Source organism: Falco peregrinus, chromosome 3 (assembly GCF_023634155.1).
Source record: "Falco peregrinus isolate bFalPer1 chromosome 3, bFalPer1.pri, whole genome shotgun sequence".
NCBI lineage: Eukaryota > Metazoa > Chordata > Aves > Falconiformes > Falconidae > Falco > Falco peregrinus.
Window position 1 is genome coordinate 33300051 of NC_073723.1, and position 19311 is coordinate 33319361.

At 38.9% G+C, this 19311-nt stretch overlaps 1 protein-coding gene across 1 annotated transcript in view; it reads right to left on the minus strand.

Moving 5' to 3' along the window:
• SLC26A7 (solute carrier family 26 member 7) overlaps positions 1–17575 on the minus strand; it is a 69908-nt gene extending 52333 nt beyond the window's left edge. The window contains exons 1-2 of the mRNA XM_055799030.1: positions 17357–17575; positions 406–516 (exon numbers count right to left, since the gene is read on the minus strand). Coding sequence (XP_055655005.1) covers positions 406–516; positions 17357–17549 — 304 coding nt within the window. The 5' untranslated portion in view covers positions 17550–17575. The remainder of the gene's footprint in view (positions 1–405; positions 517–17356) is intronic.
• Between the last annotated feature and the right edge of the window lie 1736 nt (positions 17576–19311).

The window sequence follows — 19311 nt, forward strand, 5'->3', positions numbered from 1 at the left end:
CAGACAGGTGAGAAGTAATGTGTGTTTTCTGTGGTTTAAGAAGTGATTGAGCCCTTTTCATTCCTGTTTGCACATATCTTGTTGGCTGAGCCCTCTGTTAAAATCTTAGCCCGAAGCAGATTTCTAGAATTAAAATACAAAAGCCTTTAATAAACTAATTTACAAAGGAAGTGTCAATGCAATACTAAATCATAATGGCAGGAGTAACTCCAATATATTCTTAATGAGGCTCTTTGAAGTACTTAAACTGGCAAAAAAACCAGTTGTAAAAAGAAGCACAAAACCATTTTATTTGTGTTTACTCTCAGATAACTTTCCTTCCACTGGGCTTATAACACCCACAAAAAAAAGTTTTGGTTTCCAACTTCTTGTTTCTGAAAATGTTTTTAGCAAATAGACACTTACCTGTTGCAACATGACGTCCCATTCCAAATATGGCGTAAATAATGACAGGGAAGAAAGAGCCATATAAACCAAAAACCGGATGGACTGAAGACAGAACAGCAAAGGCCAGCCCTATAGAAAGTTGAATGGCATTACTTCACTAATGAAGATAAAATGTTCTGCATGCAATTTTTTTAAATGAGGAAACATCTACGATTTTATTAGAGCAGGAAAAAACACACCTTCATTTACAAAAACCTTGAGCATAAGTCAACTACTATACAATTAGGATCAGGAAGGACTATGGAAGGTTTTTCATCAATTGCCTGTCACCAAAACCTCACACTTTCTTCTGAGTCCTGGTCACCAGCAGAAACAATTAGGTCACAGATACAATCTATGGCACCAGCTACCATGTTTCCAGGTTGTCTCCATTAGTCATTCCAAACGTTTTTTATTAGCCAGTCCTCACAGGAGGAAGCAGCACCATTTCACCCCTACCCTCGCAAACATGGCTTTGAGACTGCCAGGGCTCCAGGCAGTCAGATGGTTATTTCTTACAAACAGTTCAAAACCTATAATTTTGGTTTGGATGGAGCGCGTTCAGTCTGCTTTGTTCTAATTTCTTAAATAAAAAAATATCCCAGTGTTCATTGTCTTTAGATGCCTGAGTTTTTAATCCTTTAGCTATTAACATTTTTTTCATTATGTAAAGCTGTCAGTCCTGAAACAGAAAGTATTTGATTTTCATATTGAGATGGAAATGAACTGAATTGGTTAGGATTTAACTTTACAAACCTACCAGTTACCTTTATTGCTTAGCTGTAGACAGCATCCATCTTTTTCTTAGAAAGCCTAAGAATATGCCAAGAAATCATCTTTTACCAGAGACATTCCTGCAAAGCAGCAGCTTTGATTGTTTAACTTTAGAAACCTAAGACAGCGACCAAGTCTGCACTGAATTTTTGTAAGTCAGCAGAAAGAGACACTCACCAGACTATGCTTCAGACCAGCAGCCTCTACTGCCATTTCACTGCCCCTAGGAACTAAGAGTAGGAGAAATGGCCTGGCAGAGCTGCCCCATAAATCTTGGTGAATACCTTGCCGTGCAGTGGGGAAGGCAGGACTGGCTTCTGTAACACACAAGATGCTTTTCTAAGGTCCACCTTCAACCTGAGTGGCCAGTCTAAGCTAGTGTATATGTGTGTGTGCTGAGAGAATGAACATGGCAGAGGTGATTCAGATCTATGAAATGGGGCTGCCTTCTGTGTTACATTTGAAATTTCCAAAGAAAATTAAATGCATAGTATTAATTGTTCTCACAATTGTTCTCACAAACTTTCCTGACTGCTGCAGAAAGCATTTTTTACCTGAAACATTGGTGTATGGGGTTTGAATAATATGCAAAGTGCCAAAAGAGTATCTTTGTTTATAGGCTTTCAGTGGCAATTCTCAAAATTTTGATTCAAGAGTTCTCCTCTTGTATTTTCGTTTGAGTCTGTAACAAAGAGCACATGATAGGGGGAGGCAATAAAACACCAGAAGGCCAGAGGCATCAAGTTCCCTGTGAAGTAAACAAGGCCTAACAGTTCACCTGTTCTCAGAAAAACATTACTGTGAAGATCTTGCTGAGATGGATCTTACATGGATCATCTTCACTCACACTGCGCTCAACAAAGCAGCACTATCACTTGTGGCTTGGAGAGGAGAGATTTTAAAACATTTATGTTTCAAAACTTTGATGCCCTTTTTAAAACAGAAATAGACTTTGTTGCCCTTCTGCCTTTTAATTAGCATATGTACAATCATTGCTTCTGCTCTTTTCTTGTAGCACACCATTATCATGAACCAGAAAGATCTTTGAAATTATAGTTCTACATCCATGTTCCCATGATCAATAGACATAAAAGAAGGTTCTGACCCAAAAGCAACACAGAAGGGTGTGCCCGAGGAGAATAAAAACAGCACAGGAGAGAACTGCATGACCCTATCCAGACAAAAGTGAGCACAGGGGAAAAAAACAAAGAAAAGGAGAAAAAGATTTTTAAGGCTTGCACTGAAAATCTCTTCCACTATAACCAATTTATGAACAAACAAACAAAAAACATGAAACCACAAACGTGGCAATTTATTCACTAGTAGAATACCACTCACAGATATTCCAGGCTTACAAAAAAAGCATTATGCAAGGCTAATTTATTTTACTTTCCAAAAAGTTAAGGATTCAGTAAAATCAGTCTGAGTTCAGTCATACTTTAATTATAACAACATAATTGAAATGAAGCAACCTCTCTGTGTGGACAAGCATAGGGAAAATACACAAGATTCAGCACTGAATGTTGAGCCAGGTTTGTACTTTACAAGATCGACTGGGAAGAGGTCTATAAATCCTGGTTAAGATGATCTGCAAAATGCTCTGTTTCAGATCCTAATTAAATGAAAAGAATTCTCTAACACTGAACCAGAGAATTACAAATATAGAACATTTTCATCTGAAAACATTCCTATTTCCAAAAATTTCCTATCTGCGTGCTGCAGAACTTCTACACAATGCATAAACTCACCTAGCTGAGTTCCTTTGCATGCTTTCCTCCTTACTTTTTTCTTTTCAGCAGCTATTACAAGGGAAGCACAAAAACTTCCTCTTCACCAAGAAAGGTTAACAATTTTGGAAGATATATTTTGAAATATCAAGTTCATTTTGCGGAAGGCAGATTGTGTCCACATCATTGTAAAGTTTGTGCTTCCGCTGTCTTAATTTTGCACCTTGAAGTTTTCCTTATAAAATCGACACAGTTCAGTTCAAATTGATTTTGACCTTAAACAACTTTACCACTCAGTTCAAGAGGAGGCTAGCTTAGAAGTTGTACAAAACAACACTGAAGAGTACAGTAATACACTGCAGGCTAAGCGTCCTGGTTTCAGCTGGGACAATGTTAATCCTAGTAGCTGGTATATTGCTGGGGGTTGGATTTAGTATGAGAATAATGTTGATAACACACTTATGCTTTCAGTTGTTGCTAAGTAGTGTTTATGCTAAGTCAAGGACATTTGCAGCTTCTCAGGCCCTGCCAGCGAGAAAGCTGGAGGGGTACAAGAAGCTGGGAGGGGGCGCAGCCAGGACAGCTGACCCGAACTGGCCAAAGGGATATGCATACCATATAACATAATGCTCAGTATGTAAACTGGGGGGAAACCTGGCCAGGGGCCGCTGCTCAGGAACTGACTGGGTATCAGTTGGTGAGCAGCGAGCAACTGCATTGTGCATCACTTGTTTTGTGTATTCTAATTCTTTTATCATTACTATCATCATTCTTATTATTTGCTTCCTTTTCTGTCCCATTAAGCTGTCTTCATGACAACTCAACAGTTTTCTCACTTTTATTTTTCTTATTCTCCCTCCTATCCCACTGCAGGGGTGAGTAAGCGAGCTAGCGGCTGCGCGGGGCTCAGCTGCCAGCTGGGGTTAAACCATGACACTAAGCTAAAATATTTCCAGAAGAGGGACTCCTAGCTCTTTTACTATTCAATATTTCCAATTAATCCAGGTTTAAGAACAGCATACACTGTTCTTTCCTCTCAACATTTATGAGGAAAACAAGGGTTCAGCTACCACAAGATATTCTGTCACCATCTGGCTGTAAAAGCCAATTCTTACTTCTCTACATATGTTTACTTTGGTTTTATGTTTCCTAAGACCTTCTGAGTCTGAAACATTTGACAATTACAGTCAGACTGTGTTTGATCCAGCATAAACTGTACATGTTGCGGGTAGAGCACAAGAAGCTCAATCCAGTCCCAGATCACCCACACAGAAACTTTGTCAACAGCTCAGCTCAGCTATCTGAACAGGGCTGAGTGGAACAAAGAGGCACAAACTGAGCAAACCCTTACAGTCAGAACTGGCCAACAGAAATCTGGCATGAGTCCTGTAAAAATGTGGAAAAGGGGTTACCCTGCCCAGCAAAGCCCCAACATCCAAAAGGAATTTTTCTTTACTCACAGACTTGTTGCTGAGAAATATCTCTTGTTTACAGGCAGACAATCTAAACATAAACCCAGCCCTTGTTTTCTGCCTTTCATGCGTAAACCTTTCAGAATCTTTTTGTACTTAGTTTCTAGAAGCTGTGTCTCCTGTTTTTTTCATGGTGAGGTCATGGCAGTCAGGACAGAGCTAAAATTACCAGCCTCTGACTCCAGTTCTGGCTCTGTTTGTTAGCTTTTTGCTCCCATTACTGAAGCAGGTCAATCGTGTGCAAGAACAAAGAAGCATTATAAAACAGAATTAGTAAAGTCTTCAGGCTTTCTGATTTGGCATATAATGTTCTAAAAGGTTCAAATACTTTTAAAGATATAATCAGTAGTATATTTCAGCTCATTTCATTAATTTTCATATTAAACTTCACCACAATGCATTCCATATGCTCCAGAAGTAGTCAAAAGACAGGAAACATTATTTTAAATTTTTCATTCCAAACAGTAATAACACTCAAAAGAAATAGATCATAAAATAAGGATCTCATAGTCTTCACTGGTAATATGGAGAAGCCTCTATGGCAGTGACATTAAGGTTTTCAAATAAGTATATAAATTCCATGGAAAGAAATGCAAACAAAGAATGAAAAATAAGTTCAGATACAGCACATCAATATTGTTGTTCTTTCTTTTAACTACCTCCTTATCATAAGATAACATTGTGTGACAGTCTCATTGAAAACCATGCTTTCTGACTAGCATCAGATGCGTAACAATCTTTTAGTATGCCACAGCAAAAAGCAAGAGTTGCTGCACCACTTCTGGTAAATGTCAAATGCAGGTAACTACAAAATAACAAGCCTGATACAAATAGAATCAAGGCCATGTCCTATCACAGGAGAAAGGTCTCCGTTTGATAGCTTCTGATAAGTAGGCTAGTGCCAAACGTACAGCAATAAAAAATATGTTTTCCGAAGAAAGAGCTATGAATCATCAGAGTATGATCAACTAGTTAACAATTTTCTGCATCTGGAAATACACTCATGTTACATACGTATATTCTGAGCAAAGCTACACCATGTCTTTTGAAAATACAATATGCAAATCAGAAATTTAAATGAAGAAGCAGGAAAAGTAGTACATCTATAGATAATCCAAGGAGTTTCAAAATTTGTCTCATTTACTACTTACTGTGGAAAGCTATAAATTTAAAAGTTTTTCTGGTAGTGTATATATTCAAATAACTTTTTATTATTGTAATATTCTGTTTTTAAATGTGACTATATTAAGATGGTCCAACCTCAAATTTAGGGAACCCAAAATTACACTGATACATCTTATCCCACTCAAAATGCTATCTGCAGTTGTGGTCACTGTCTGATGCTTCAGAAAAAGATAATTTCTCCTTTTGTTCACAAACCTGAATTACATAGTAAGAAAAGTATTTCCTGTAGATGCCCTAAAATGTAAAATTAACACATTTTAACAAGTCTCCTGCCAATTTTTCTTTGAGAACCTACAAATCAGGCACCCAATGGCTCATATCACAGGCTTTAATTTCTAACTCTGGGATAGCTAACTTTCACTGAAGAAAAAAAACCCAAACAAACAGAAAACACTTTTAATACTACATTTCATAACAATTTTCCTATACAGTCCTACAGTTCTGGAAGATTATTTGACACTGGCTTGTTAAAAGTTATTAACACAGAATGATCCTTTGGAAATAATGTCATTTACCTCCAAAACCTGGAAAGTCCAGTGTCAGCTCTCTCGGTGGTGCACATGTACACCTCATGCTTGCAGATCTCTTTCCTAATGGCACCATTTGCTGGGGCTGTGCATGTGCATTATACCTTCTGTCTGACTGATTTATTTAAAGAGAAAGTGATAAGAGCTTAAAATCATTCCTTAGTTCTTCTGTCATTCAAAGCCTGAGGCAAATGAAGAATGTAAAAGCAAGCTGGGAGGACATTTTTCAAAAAATGTACCATTTATCTTTAAGAGACCACACAATGTTGAGTTAGCAACCATTTTCTCTTTTTTGAAGGATGCTTCAGTGCAGCTCCTTCCCATGCAACTGTCTCCTTCAGACTGATGAGAATTAAGCATCTCAGCTCTATTAGTCATAGTACCTGAACTCACAATAATTAACACTATCTGAAATGCAGCTCTGCCAGTGTACCATGTGACAACTGTGTCAAAGGTATGTTTGAGAAAGCACTGTTCTGTTTCTGCCACTTTGCAGATCTCCAGATACTGACATTTGTATCCTCATGTTCAAGACAAAAGATATGTAAGTATTACAGTAGAAGAAACAAGTGGGCTCTGTGACCCATTTATGAATTCTCTATTTGAGATAGCTTGACCCTTCTGTACATAAAAAAGCTTGGATACACACAAAAACAGATGGGGGTAGGGGGTGGGAGGGGGAAATAATCTAGTATTTTATTTTCTTTTAACGGAGCTCCTGAAAAAAAGAGCTATGACTCTTGACAGACAAACAGAGATTGTCTCTAAAATAAAATTAAAGAGGCATTTTGCAAGTGGATTATAGGGAAAGGTGTCTGCATCTCAGTAAGAATAAATAGAGAATGAAACCCATAAGAAGCTTCTGGCAAGCAGGTAACTATGAGGTAGCCTTTTGAGAATGTCATGGTTTAACCCCAGACAGCAACTAAGTATCACGCAGCCACTCACACACTCCCCTGGCTCTCCCCAACGGGATGGGGAGGAGAATCTGGAAAAAGGTAAAACTCACAGGCTGAGATAAGAACAATTTAATAAAGGAAAGAAAATATAATAACAACAACAGTTGTAATGAACAGAAGAGAGAGGAAGAGAGGAATAAAACCCAAAGGAAAAAAAACCCCAAAGTGATGCACAATACTATTGCTCACCACCTGCTGACCGATGCCCAGCCAGCCCCTGAGCAGCAATCAGCAGCCCCCGGCCAACTCCCCCCAGTTTATATACTGAGCTTGATGATCTGTGGTATGGAATATCCCTGTGGCTAGTTCGGCTCAGCTGCCCTGGCTCTGCTCCTGCCCAGCTTCTTGTGCACCTCCCCACTGGCAGAGCATGGGGAACTTGAAAAGTGCTTGATTGAGAGTAAGCACTACTTAGCAACAACTAAAACATCAGTGTGTTATCAACATTATTCTCATACTAAATCCAAAACACAGCACCGTACCAGCTGCTAAGAAGAAAACTAACTCTATCCCAGCCAAAACCAGGACAGAGAAGCATCAACCCTGTGGAGAAACAAAGACCAGTCGTGACTGATGACAAGCCTCAATCAGATGAACCTGACTTCTTGAAATCCTTGAAAAGGGCATCCATTTTGATAAATTGGTGGCCAAGGATCTCAGCACAAAGGGTTTTCCTGGTCTCTCTGACATGGAAGATTATAGGTGAAGTCATTTCTTCTTCTTCCTTCAGGGAGTCAGCATTCCCTGGACTTGTCAGTCCCTGTCCATGGTGCTCTGGCACCCCCAGGCACAGGGCTCGGACATCTGTGCGGCTTATCGGGTCATACTAAGACACGTGCACATGGAGATTAGGCCCCAAAGGATTTAGAGGTCATTCAGAAGCTGAATTCACATTTCTAGTACTCTGTCAGAAGGTCTGTATTAGCACATATGTAACTTGGAACAATTTTAAGAGGTTAGAAATGAGATATTGCATGCACAGCAGCATTAGTGCCTTTCTCCTCTGATGGAAAGTCGTATAAATATGCAACATTGCCCTACATTTGCTTACTAACATGTTACATTTCATGATCATCTTACAGCATTATTCTTCGTATGGGAGAACTGTAACAGAGTTCAGCTGGACACGTTTTCACGAATAATTTATGACCTACATGGATTCTCCAATGCCTTCTCTAGGAGATTTTTCTGGCTCTGTTTCCAAATATGCTTATTCAGTTTCATCTACACATGATATTTGTATGCCAGATGTATATTTACAAGACAGCTCTACCTCTTAATAAAATTATTAGCTCCAGTTAGTCTGCTCAGAGAATATTTATGTCTACATTTATGGGCAGAGTCTGAAAAAAACCCCAGCAGCCACCACCCTTGAGAAGACACAGCTGGAGCTCCTCCATGAAAAGCTAAAAAAAAAATAAAATATATATATATGTATGTGTGTATATATACACACACACACATATATATATAAAAAGTTTTTGGCATCATGCCTTCCAAAACACTGGGCACCAGTTCTGGAATGCATGACGGCAGTATAGTTCATTTTCTTAATGGCAAGGTCTCCAGCCAGTGTTAAGGAATCAGTCGTTCAGCAATAAATCCAGCTCAAGATTAAATTAACTTTAATTAAACATACGAAACACACCAATCCTCAGTGAGTTATTATTGGACTTGCAGAATGAAAAAAAGAAGTTGGCCGGAATAACAAAACCAATTTCATCGAATGCCATCTACATATTTTGCTTTCAGAGGAAGTATGTCTCAAGAGCCCTCCACCTCCCAAAAAACAGCCCACCAAAACCCACTTAATCCAAAGCATTTCTTGATCATGATAGGTCATAGAAAAGGCAGCAAATGCATAACACTGCTTATAAATACTATATGAAGTATATCCATGCGCTAGCTGAATACAAAAAAATATATTTTTTTTTTAAAATTACGAACCGCTATAGTCCTAAATGTGATAAATTTGAAAGTCCAAACCTTATACCCTCATACTCCCACATGGGCAACTTTTGAGTATATGCAGTACAGCACATGGACAGATGTTTATTTTAAAAAAATAACATAATGTTTATGAATTCAGCTAAATACCAGGAACTCAGCAAGATAAAGCTTGAATCCAGAAATACAGTGACAGTTTTTCAGTTTGAAAAAACACACAGAATTGTCTTAACTTATTGATAGACACACCTCAGTTCAAAGCTTCCCATTTTTTTTGAGCATCAGCAGATATTGAAAGGAACTATAAACTTGTGAAGGAGCCCCCTTGTGCTCTGTATTCTTTTCCCTCTTATGACAGGCAAACATGTAATTTAGTACATCTATGAATGCAATTACGTGATAAGCAGATGCATCATTTTATCCCAATATTGTAATGAATATTTTTAGAACTACTTCCATTTTTAAGTCTAAACTTATTCCTGCTACTTTATGCTCATTTAATCATGTGCTGCAACTGTCTTTTACGTTAAATGCCTTTCCTGATAAGGAAAAAACTTTCTCTGGTTGTAATTAACCTGTCCAAGCCATTTAAATCTTCTCCCAAATATAAACTTTGTTTTTCCAATCCTTCTTCTAGCCTTTTCTTCTCCTACTGAAGCTTAAAATCATCTTCCATGAAGAGAGGCAAACAAAATTACACATTGGATTTCAGCTAGTGGATCAACAGTCAGCACTACCTGTAGTTATCAGCCTCTTTGCAGCTCCTAACCCACCTAACAATCCCTTTTTTTCAAATAGGCTAATTATTTTCCAGCAGATCATTAAAATTACCCCTAAATGAGAGCATCAGCAGAGTTGTCTTTAGAATGCATACATAAATCTGAAGTAAAACCCACTAGCTGTCCTAGAGCCTTGTTTCAGAACTGTGTGGCAGATTCAATCACTATGGTATCCTTTATTGCTATACATGCAAATATTATTTTATTATCATTGAAGGGAAATATTGCTTGCATCTGGTCCAGTCCCTCATCTGCAATACAGACTTGTAACTTGGATACAACACTATACTCACTATGATCTAATCATAGAATATCATTCCAAATTTGACAGGATCATCAAAGGTACTTGTTACCGGACTTGCAACGTCACTTACGTATTCCCTCAGAGTTCTGAGATGATAATTACCTGTCTCAGCCCTTGATCTGAGTATGTTTCAACTCCTGTGTTTAAACTTGGTTACATATCCATGCATTTGACCATTTCCCTCATGTGCAAAGTCATTATCCTTCAGTAAAACTGAGATAAAGTCCCAATTTTGTACTGAGCCTTCAGTTTAGATCAAATATTTAAGTAGAAAGTACCATGTCTTGGTTTTGTCCTCTTTTTTCTAAGGCTGAAAAAACATTTGTGGGTTTGTGTTTTTCAGAAGAGACTGTCATGGTTTAACCCCAGCTGGAAACTAAGTACCATGCAGCTGTTTGCTCACTCTCCTTCTCCCTGCCCCAGTGGGATGGGGGGTGGGGGGAGATTTCGAAAAAGGTAAAACTCACAGGTTGAGATAAGACCAGTTTAATAGTTGAAATATTGTTTGAAAAAAAATAACGAAAAGGAAAAAGGGAGAGAGGAATAAAATCCAACAAGATGAAGTGATGCACAATACAACTGCTCACCACCCACTGACTGAGGCCGAGCCAGTCCCCAAGCAGCGACTGGTGGCTCTATCGCAGTTAAAACCAGAGTAGGATCTAACTCGGTTGTGATGCTGGACATTCATATTAGTAGCAAATAATTGAAACCTGTATTCTTTGCACCATAAACTATCAATACATGATTTTGCATGAGGCATTTCTGTGTTTCAAGAAAAAGCACTTTTGTGTTTCTAATTTCTTTCCCCATATACTTTTCTATTACTGGACAGTGTAAAGAGCTCGAAGATGCTTTAATGAAAAGTACAGGTTGCAAGTATTATCATCACCCAGTGAATGACAAAACAGAATTTAAATCATGGGTTTGTTTAAGCAGGAGTCTCTCTGATCATTAGTGGCTTGCAGAATAGTGTTATAGTCACCAAAATCTTAAGCGAGATCTTGGAAGAAGCTTGCGGGGAAGGGTTGATGCCTGAAGTTAGATACCTACATTAGGAATTTACATCCAGAAAGAGTAAAGCAACTTCATGTGTTAAGCAAAGCACTTAATTTTCATATTATATAATATCCTAACCGAAGTACTTCAGATATATTTGTGTCCTCTAACTATATAGAGAATGATGTACATAAATTATGTACACTAATAAACATATTCAAGCAGACTAACTGGGGATAAGTTCTCCATCAATTAACTCAGTTGCACAACGTTTGTATTTGTACAGACTTTTTCAGACAAACTCAGAGTTACATTTTTTAGAGCCCATGACAGTCAGAGAAGCTTACTGATGGTTTGCAGCATTACCTACATGGCTTCTAGATGCCAGCCTTTTTGGACAGTATGCGTGGTTCTACCCAGAAAAAAAATACCAAAACAAACACACAAACAAAGAAACACATTCTAAATAACAACCCAAAAGCAAAAACTGAGATGTGATGTACCAGCCAACACGCTTTGCATGATTTAAATCCTAAGAGAAGGCACAAAGCTATTTGTTTGAAAAAGACAAGATTGGATGAAGGCGGCTAGCAAAATGGATTAATGAGAGATGGATCAACAGCTTGGTAATGAATAAATGATGCCAGGAAAGATCAGCTATGAAAGGCCTTGAAAGTAAAGATGAGTAATTTGCTTGGTGCAATAAAAAGTTACCACAGACTGTGAAAATGAGCTAAGCAGCTGCATTCTGAAGAGATATGAAGGGGCTATAGCACATGTTCAGAAGGCTGCAGAAAAAACACAATGACATCTTTATGAGATTTAGCTACATGAAAGACTGCATCATAATGCATCTTAATATTATCATGCAAGGAAACCGAGACAAATTCAGACGCAGCTTGATCAAAGTATGCTTCTCATACAAGTAGGTGGTGTCCAGGTCACACAAAAAAGCCACAAAAAGAATCCTGGTGTTATTGTGACAGGTCAATGGATGAGTTACAGGAAAGAAAACAGTAAGACTTGCCTTAACCATGTTGAGCATGAACTGTTTATTACCCACAATGACACAGATATACTAGCTGAGAAACATCTCACCTAAATTTTGATGTCTACATCATCAGTGTTTACACCTGAGTGACTTGCCTGTTACACTCCATGGAAATCTTACCAATATAATCAATCAGACTTAACAAAGTAAAGGATTAGGTTTAGTCAGATGAATCACACCTGTGGTGAGTTGATCCTGGCCAGCAGCTAAGCACCCGCCCAGCCACTCATTCACTCCCCCTCAAAGGGTGGGGGAGAGAACCAGAAAAGCAAAAGAGAGAAAACTTGTGGGTCAAGATACAGTTTAATAAGTGAACAAAAGAAAAAGGAAAAAAAATATTCATGGAAAAGCAGTCATTCACGAACTTCCATAAGCAAATTGCTAAGTCTTATCAACCAGATCTCCAATGACTAGTAAGAAATACAAGAGTGGCTTGTTGCAAACTACATATTTACACTCCAGAAAGTTTGTTTTATTAGCAAAATTTCAAATTGGAGAGAAAAAAAAAACAAATTAGGCATTTATGAGACATCTACATGGACCTAGGAATTGAATTTGTGTGTATGGGGGAAGAACACAGAATGAAACGGAAAGAAAAATCTTTACATGATGATTGTTGATGGGGTATTTATAAATTCCAAAGGAAAAGAGAAGAGAGCAATGAAGTCATAGTCCAAGCAGCAAAGGATTTCTTTGTTCATGTAGAGACATCTTGCTGCAGTCTATCAATAACAGGTCTTTGAGAAACACGGACGAATTGGGTAGTGATTACCAAAACATGAAAATCAAATTTCTTAACTGTCTGTGAAAATATACAGCAAACTTGAAGACTGGATGACAAAGCTAATTTTAGATTCAAGGGTTATTTTTTGGCCTTAGGTATCAGAGTAATAATAAGAATACTGTGTCTGAAAAATAAGGTGTTGAGCTCTGTATTACTAAATGATAGCTGGAACTAATGAAGCCTAAATTCTTTTACTGGTTTTTATTCATGGCTGACTGACTTTACAGTCTGAGACAGTGCAAGTTCCAGCAGAATTTTTCCAGTAATTCATGCATTTGAAAGGGCTTTTTTTTTCTTTTTTTTTTTTTTTCTACACAGATTACCTAATGCCTAACAAGGTATAAATTTGTATTATCACTTTTTAGAACTTGGAGGATCTGTTTCCACTGGTCATTTTCAAAAAATCTGAAGAACATAATTATCTTTGACACTTTCCTTCATCTTCTGTATAATTAGCTAAACACCTCTAAAATTAGAGGATATACACAGAGACCATAGAAGTATTGCCTCAATAGATTAATAGGACATAAGAGTTAAGCATTGAATTTTGGGGCTCATGAATTAAGACTAATTTGGCATTTTTAGTGGTCAGTGAAACAACTACAGGAAAACTTGGAAAATGATTACTTGGTTTCAGCCATGACTCATCACAAATGCCAAGCAGCACATGGTGATAATGCCATGCCTTTCCTTCCCATCTCCCACATTCCTTGGACTCCTCACCTCCACCCCAGCACTGGATCCATTTGTTGTACTGAATGTTGTTGATCAATGGATTCCCTCTGAATGGTTAAATATGACTTGGGCATGTGTTGTAGTTTAAGCCCAGCCAGCAATTAAGCCCCACACAGCCCCTCGCTCACTCATTCCCCGCAGTGGGATGGGGGAGAGGATCAGAAGAGTAAAAGTGAGAAAACTTGTAGTTTGAGATGAAAACAGTTTAACATGTAAAGCAAAAGCCATATGCACAAGCAAAGCAAAACAAGGAGTTCATTCACCACTTCCCATCAGCAGGCAGGTGTTCAGCCATCCCCAGGAAGGCAGGGGTCCAACACGCGTAAGAGTTACTTGGGAAGACAAACGCCACCACTCTGAATGTCGCCCCCTTTCCGCCTTCTTCCCCCAGCTTTATATGCTGAGCATGACACCATGTGGCATAGAATATCCCTTTGGCCAGCTGGGGTCAGCTGTCCTGCCTGTGCCCCCTCCCAGCTCCTTGTGCACCCACAGCCTGCTGGCTGGTGGGGTAAGATGCAAGGCAGAAAAGGCCTTGACTCCGTGTAAGCACTGCTCACCAACAGCTAAAAACATCCCTGTGTTATCAACACTGTTTTCAGCACAAATCCAAAACATAGCCCCATACTAGCTACTATGAAGAAAATTAACTCTACCACAGACAAAACCAGCACAGCATGCTTTAAACAGGTTTCAAAAGCATTTGAAAAGTAGTGGCAGAATTCTCTGCAGAATTTATTACGTAATTTCATGTGGATTCTTTGATAGCTATTGTATTCTTTATTGGATAACATTGTGAGAGAGTAAGGTTAACACCTTAGGCACTGAGGCATATGGTTTTACACTTAGTTCAGTGCTAGGCAAGGTAACACCTTACCTTCTAAAGATCTATTTCTTCCACACTGTACATAATTACTCAGGTAGCGTGCTTTTCTTGTACTCCGTTCCTAGACTCTGTCACCACGGGACATAATTTCTAGTTCATGTGTGTCCTGATGGAAGACATTTAAACCTAAATATGAGCTCAAGTGTTTCAATTTTCAAGTAGCTGACTTGAAGGTATCTTGCAGGAGTCTGAAGTCTTTAAGTCACATCTAGAATCTAGTAATTTTGACCCTGAGAATGATGAATAGTAGTAGTTCTTTAAAACTTAGTCCAACATAAAAGATGGCATAAGAACAGCTATTCTGAACTATCCTATACCTTTATAAAAGACTTTTTGGGAGAAAACATTACCTGCATACATTGATTGCTGTATTTATATTACTTTGCTCTTTTATTTTTCCCACTTACAGGGCAGAAACCAAAACCTGCTATTGTGTACGAATTCTCCATAAAGAGTTTCTGAAAATTCTGTGAGAAGCAGCAGTTATGAGCATTTTTTTTTTGTTGCGTTCACTACGACACACTAAGGACAGTGATTTTCCTCTTTCCTACCTTCCTTTACAAAGGGAAGCCAGTTATATCATCTAAAATTTAGCTTAGATGTTGGAACACAGACACATTACACCAGATCAGAGCAGCTGCCAACCTGAATAGTCTGAACATGGCCAAGGCCAGATGAGTAAGAAATCCCACAGTAGGAAAATGTGAAAAATGCAGCCCAGTTGGAAGGTCTTTCTTAATTATTCTCAAGCTACTGGACTGCTCTCTACCCTGGAATATGCAGCTTCCATCACTCAGAAAACTGTTGCTTACGAATACAACTTGCAGGTTTTTTCTGTATGCTACCATAACTCAAGTTTATTTCCATATACTTGAATTTACTTAAACATGTTGCTGCAACACCAAATGACACTGCTCTGCATGTCAGTTACCACTGGTTACTAAATTTTTCTTACCATTGTTAGAGTTTCTGCTTTCATTTAATTACAAAACTTCTTGTTTTGTGGGTGGAATGAAACAGACACATATAAGACCTCTCAAAATTCAGGGTCTTTTCCCTTCATGCTGTATGACAAATGAGTCTTTATTTTCTTGCATAACCCTCTCTGTGAAGACATTAAAGGATAGTCCTGATAACTGGAAGGCTTACAACACTAGGAAAAGAGCTAATGCAAACAGGGTCTAAATAAATATGTTGTGTTTAAGCTAAAGCACCACAAACATGGTAAAATATTTTGGTATCTAACTCTCCTCCTTTTGAATCCCCTAATATCATTCTGAAATCTTGAAAAGTAGTGAGGAGAGAGAAAGGAAAAACAGATCAGCAGGAGGGAAGAGTTTCAATGTATTTGGTTTTAAACAGCATAAAATAAGGATAAAATTCTTTCTAGAGTACTTAAAAATAATCTAGAAAGATAAAACCAGTATTTCTATCTTCCCAGGATCTTCTTAAATTTATCTGTTACATTAAATTACTTCTTGGTACAAGACTCAAACAAGAAAATCCTGGCTAAAACTAACAGTAGTGCAGAACTGCTGTTTAACTTAATGTTTTTGATGAATTTCAACAATACTGTTATTAGCAGCATTTTAAATACAATTGCTGTATAGGCACATACTAGTGAAATCCGATACTTTGCAGTGTTACATATTAAGGTTCTTAAAGTTAAATCATGCCAATGCAGATGTTCCTAATTACTTTAAAAGCACAAATACTTACACAAATTAGCTGTTTCCAACTCCAGCATAATTCAATTAAAGGAGTGCTTATAATGTAACAACATCAATGACAGTTAAGCATAACTAATATGGGAAATTGTTAAGAAAGAATCAACATGGTTTACATAAGGGAAGGAGTTAAAGTCCATTTGAGCAAGATAAGCAGCTGTGATTTACCTGAGGCAAATACAAAATATTGCCAAATGAAGGTGACACTATCAAAGACACATCAAAAAACTGAGAAAAACATTTAATTCCCAGTAGCAATCACTTTACAAACCCAGATTACTGGGACTTCAGGTTTCTGCAGGTAATTGTGCAGGCTTTTGTTTTGGGGGAGTTTTTCCTTTTCCTTTTTTTTTTTTTTTAAGCTACCAAATGGAGTCTAGCTCCACCCCTGCCTTGTATAGCTGCTTGAAAAGAGATGTGGTAGGTAACATAATACAGCATTAAATCAACGCAGAAGCAGAAGTACGCAAGCCATGGATGCAGGCAGATTCTTTCTGTGGGTAATGCCTCTGGCAGGAGCACCCTTTATGCACAGAAGGTTAGTATTTCCTGCTGTGCTCTGGGCTTCCAAAGGTTACGGTATAATGCCCATGTTTCTTCCCAAACCGCATTTCTTACAATGCAATTATCACGTAGATGTATTTTGCTTTCCATATGGAATAGGGAAAAAGGTAGTCATTTAACTGATAAAACATTGTATAAAACCATACGCTGTGTGAACACAGTTGCTGCTCTCTTATCTTCTATATTAAGTCTGTGAAAATTTGTCAGAAAGGTGGGATATATAACAAAGTTCCAGCTCACAGAAATTAGCTACAATAACACAAGGTATTTCTATCCACTTTTGCACATCCAGTATGTACACATAACAGTTAAAAGCATATATTTTTTCCTTTATATTTATATTTAGATTAAATCAACACTAAACATACAAGCATGCCTTTGTTTTAACCAAAGCTTTATGCTAATACTAAACAAGGGAAAAAAAAGAAAAGAAAAGAAAAAGATGACCAGACCGATTCAGCATGACCAGATTTGAAACATATGAATTTGAAATGAGTTAACTGACTGTACCTTGAGTCACCTGTTGGATGGCTAGCATCATCCCAGAAACTGTATCGGGAACCAAATTTTCCTTCCAATTGTAGACAGGCACCCATTTCAAGATGGGCAGCCTTCTCATACACCATACTTTGACATCTTCAAAGCGAACAGCCTGGATCTTCCTCCAGACTGCATTTCTTTTCCTTTTTGCTCCTGTCATCATTGCCACCCCACAAAAGCAGTTCCTCTTTCAGAAGAGTGCACAGCTGAGGAATCACCCTGATCTGTGTCAGTCTCCAGTTTTCTTCGGAGATTTTGCAGTTCCAAAACTACAGAGAAAGAATAAATGAGCAGAAGCACTTAGGAATTCTGCAGCTGCTCTCTAACTTTACTAAATAAAAACACTTATTAAATGCTTCAATCATATAAAGAGCTAAATGAAATTCAAGAACCGTTTGTAGCAAAGATCACATTTTCTGCTCTTTGCAAAAATTTAGTCTAGTCTCAAGTTAGTTAGTGATTCTTTCCAGTAACCTCCCGCTTTATATTCCTTGTAATGCCTGTGCTTTTGGCCTCAGTCCAGTGGCAAAATGAGGTATTACTGGGGGTGTGTGCGATATAGGCTGAGCTATGCTAATATGAGCGGGAAGTGCCCAGTGGAGCAGGCATCTCCCTGCCAAGCCCAGGAGAGCTGCCTTGCCTCTCCTGGGGGTAGATTTTCTGGCCACAGTCGGAAAGCATGAAGTCCTCCATAACCTGGTACTAGCAAATTTGTTTTACTCCGTCAATGTTTTGTCTTCTAAATGACAGTAAAGAGCTTATTTATGTAGAAAATGCAAAACAGCAGGTAGCAATAAGTACTGACAAAAACATACACAGATTGCATCTGTAGGCTGAAGCCTCAGACCTAAATGTAACAAGCTCATAGTGCAGTGAAGGACTGCAGGCTATCAGCTCTGCATGGGAAGTGCCAAAAATGCTTGTGACGTTCACTCTCCTTCACAGCTATTCCTTTCTACTCCTGGTAGTCCACGCAGCAAAGGCTCTCTCAATGAAGACTTCACCAAGTAATTTTTGATCTTGTAATCACAGAATGGTCAGAGTTGGAAGGGACCTCTGGACATCAGCTAGTCCAATGCCCTGCTAAAGCAGGTTCTCCTAGAGCAGGTTGCACAGAGTCACATCCAGGTGAGTTTTGAATGTCTCCAGAGAAGGAGACTCCACAGCCTCTCTGGGCAGCCTCTGCCAGAGCTCTATCATGCCCAAGGTAAAGAAGTTCTTGCTCACATTCGGGTGGAACTTCCTGAGTTGCAGATTGTGCCCGTTGCCCCTTGTCCTGTCACTGGGCACCACTGAAAAGAGCCCGGCCCCGTCCTCTTGACATTTGGCCTTAAGATACCTGTGTGCATTGATAAGGTCCCCTCTCAGCCTTCTCTTCTCCAGGCTAAACAGGACCACCTCTCTCAGCCTTTCCCCATAAGGGAGATGCTCCAGTCCCCTCATCATCTTTGTAGCCCTGTGCTGGGCCCTCCCCAGCAGTTCCCTGTCCCTCTTGAACTGGGGAGCCCAGCACTGGACACAGCACTCCAGATGGAGCCTCACCAAGGCAGAGCAGAGGGGGACAATCACCTCTCTCAACCTGATGGCCATGCTCCTCCTAATGCCCCCCAGGATCCTTCTCTGTAGAAAGTTTTCCTTTCTTCAGACTTCCCCTCTTTCCTCCAGGGTCTGGGAAACCTGAGGGCTGGCCTTAGCAGTAAAGACTGAAGCAAAGGCACAATTCAGTAACTGCCTCCTCTGTGTCCTTCATCACCAGGGCGCCCACCTCATTCAGCAGCATGCCCACATTTTCTCTAGTCATCCTTTTACAACTGATGTATTTGATGAAGCCCTTCCTGTTGTCCTTGACGTCCATCATCAGATTTAATTCCAGATGGACCTTAGCCTTCCTCAACGCCTACCTATATACTCTGACAACATTCCTA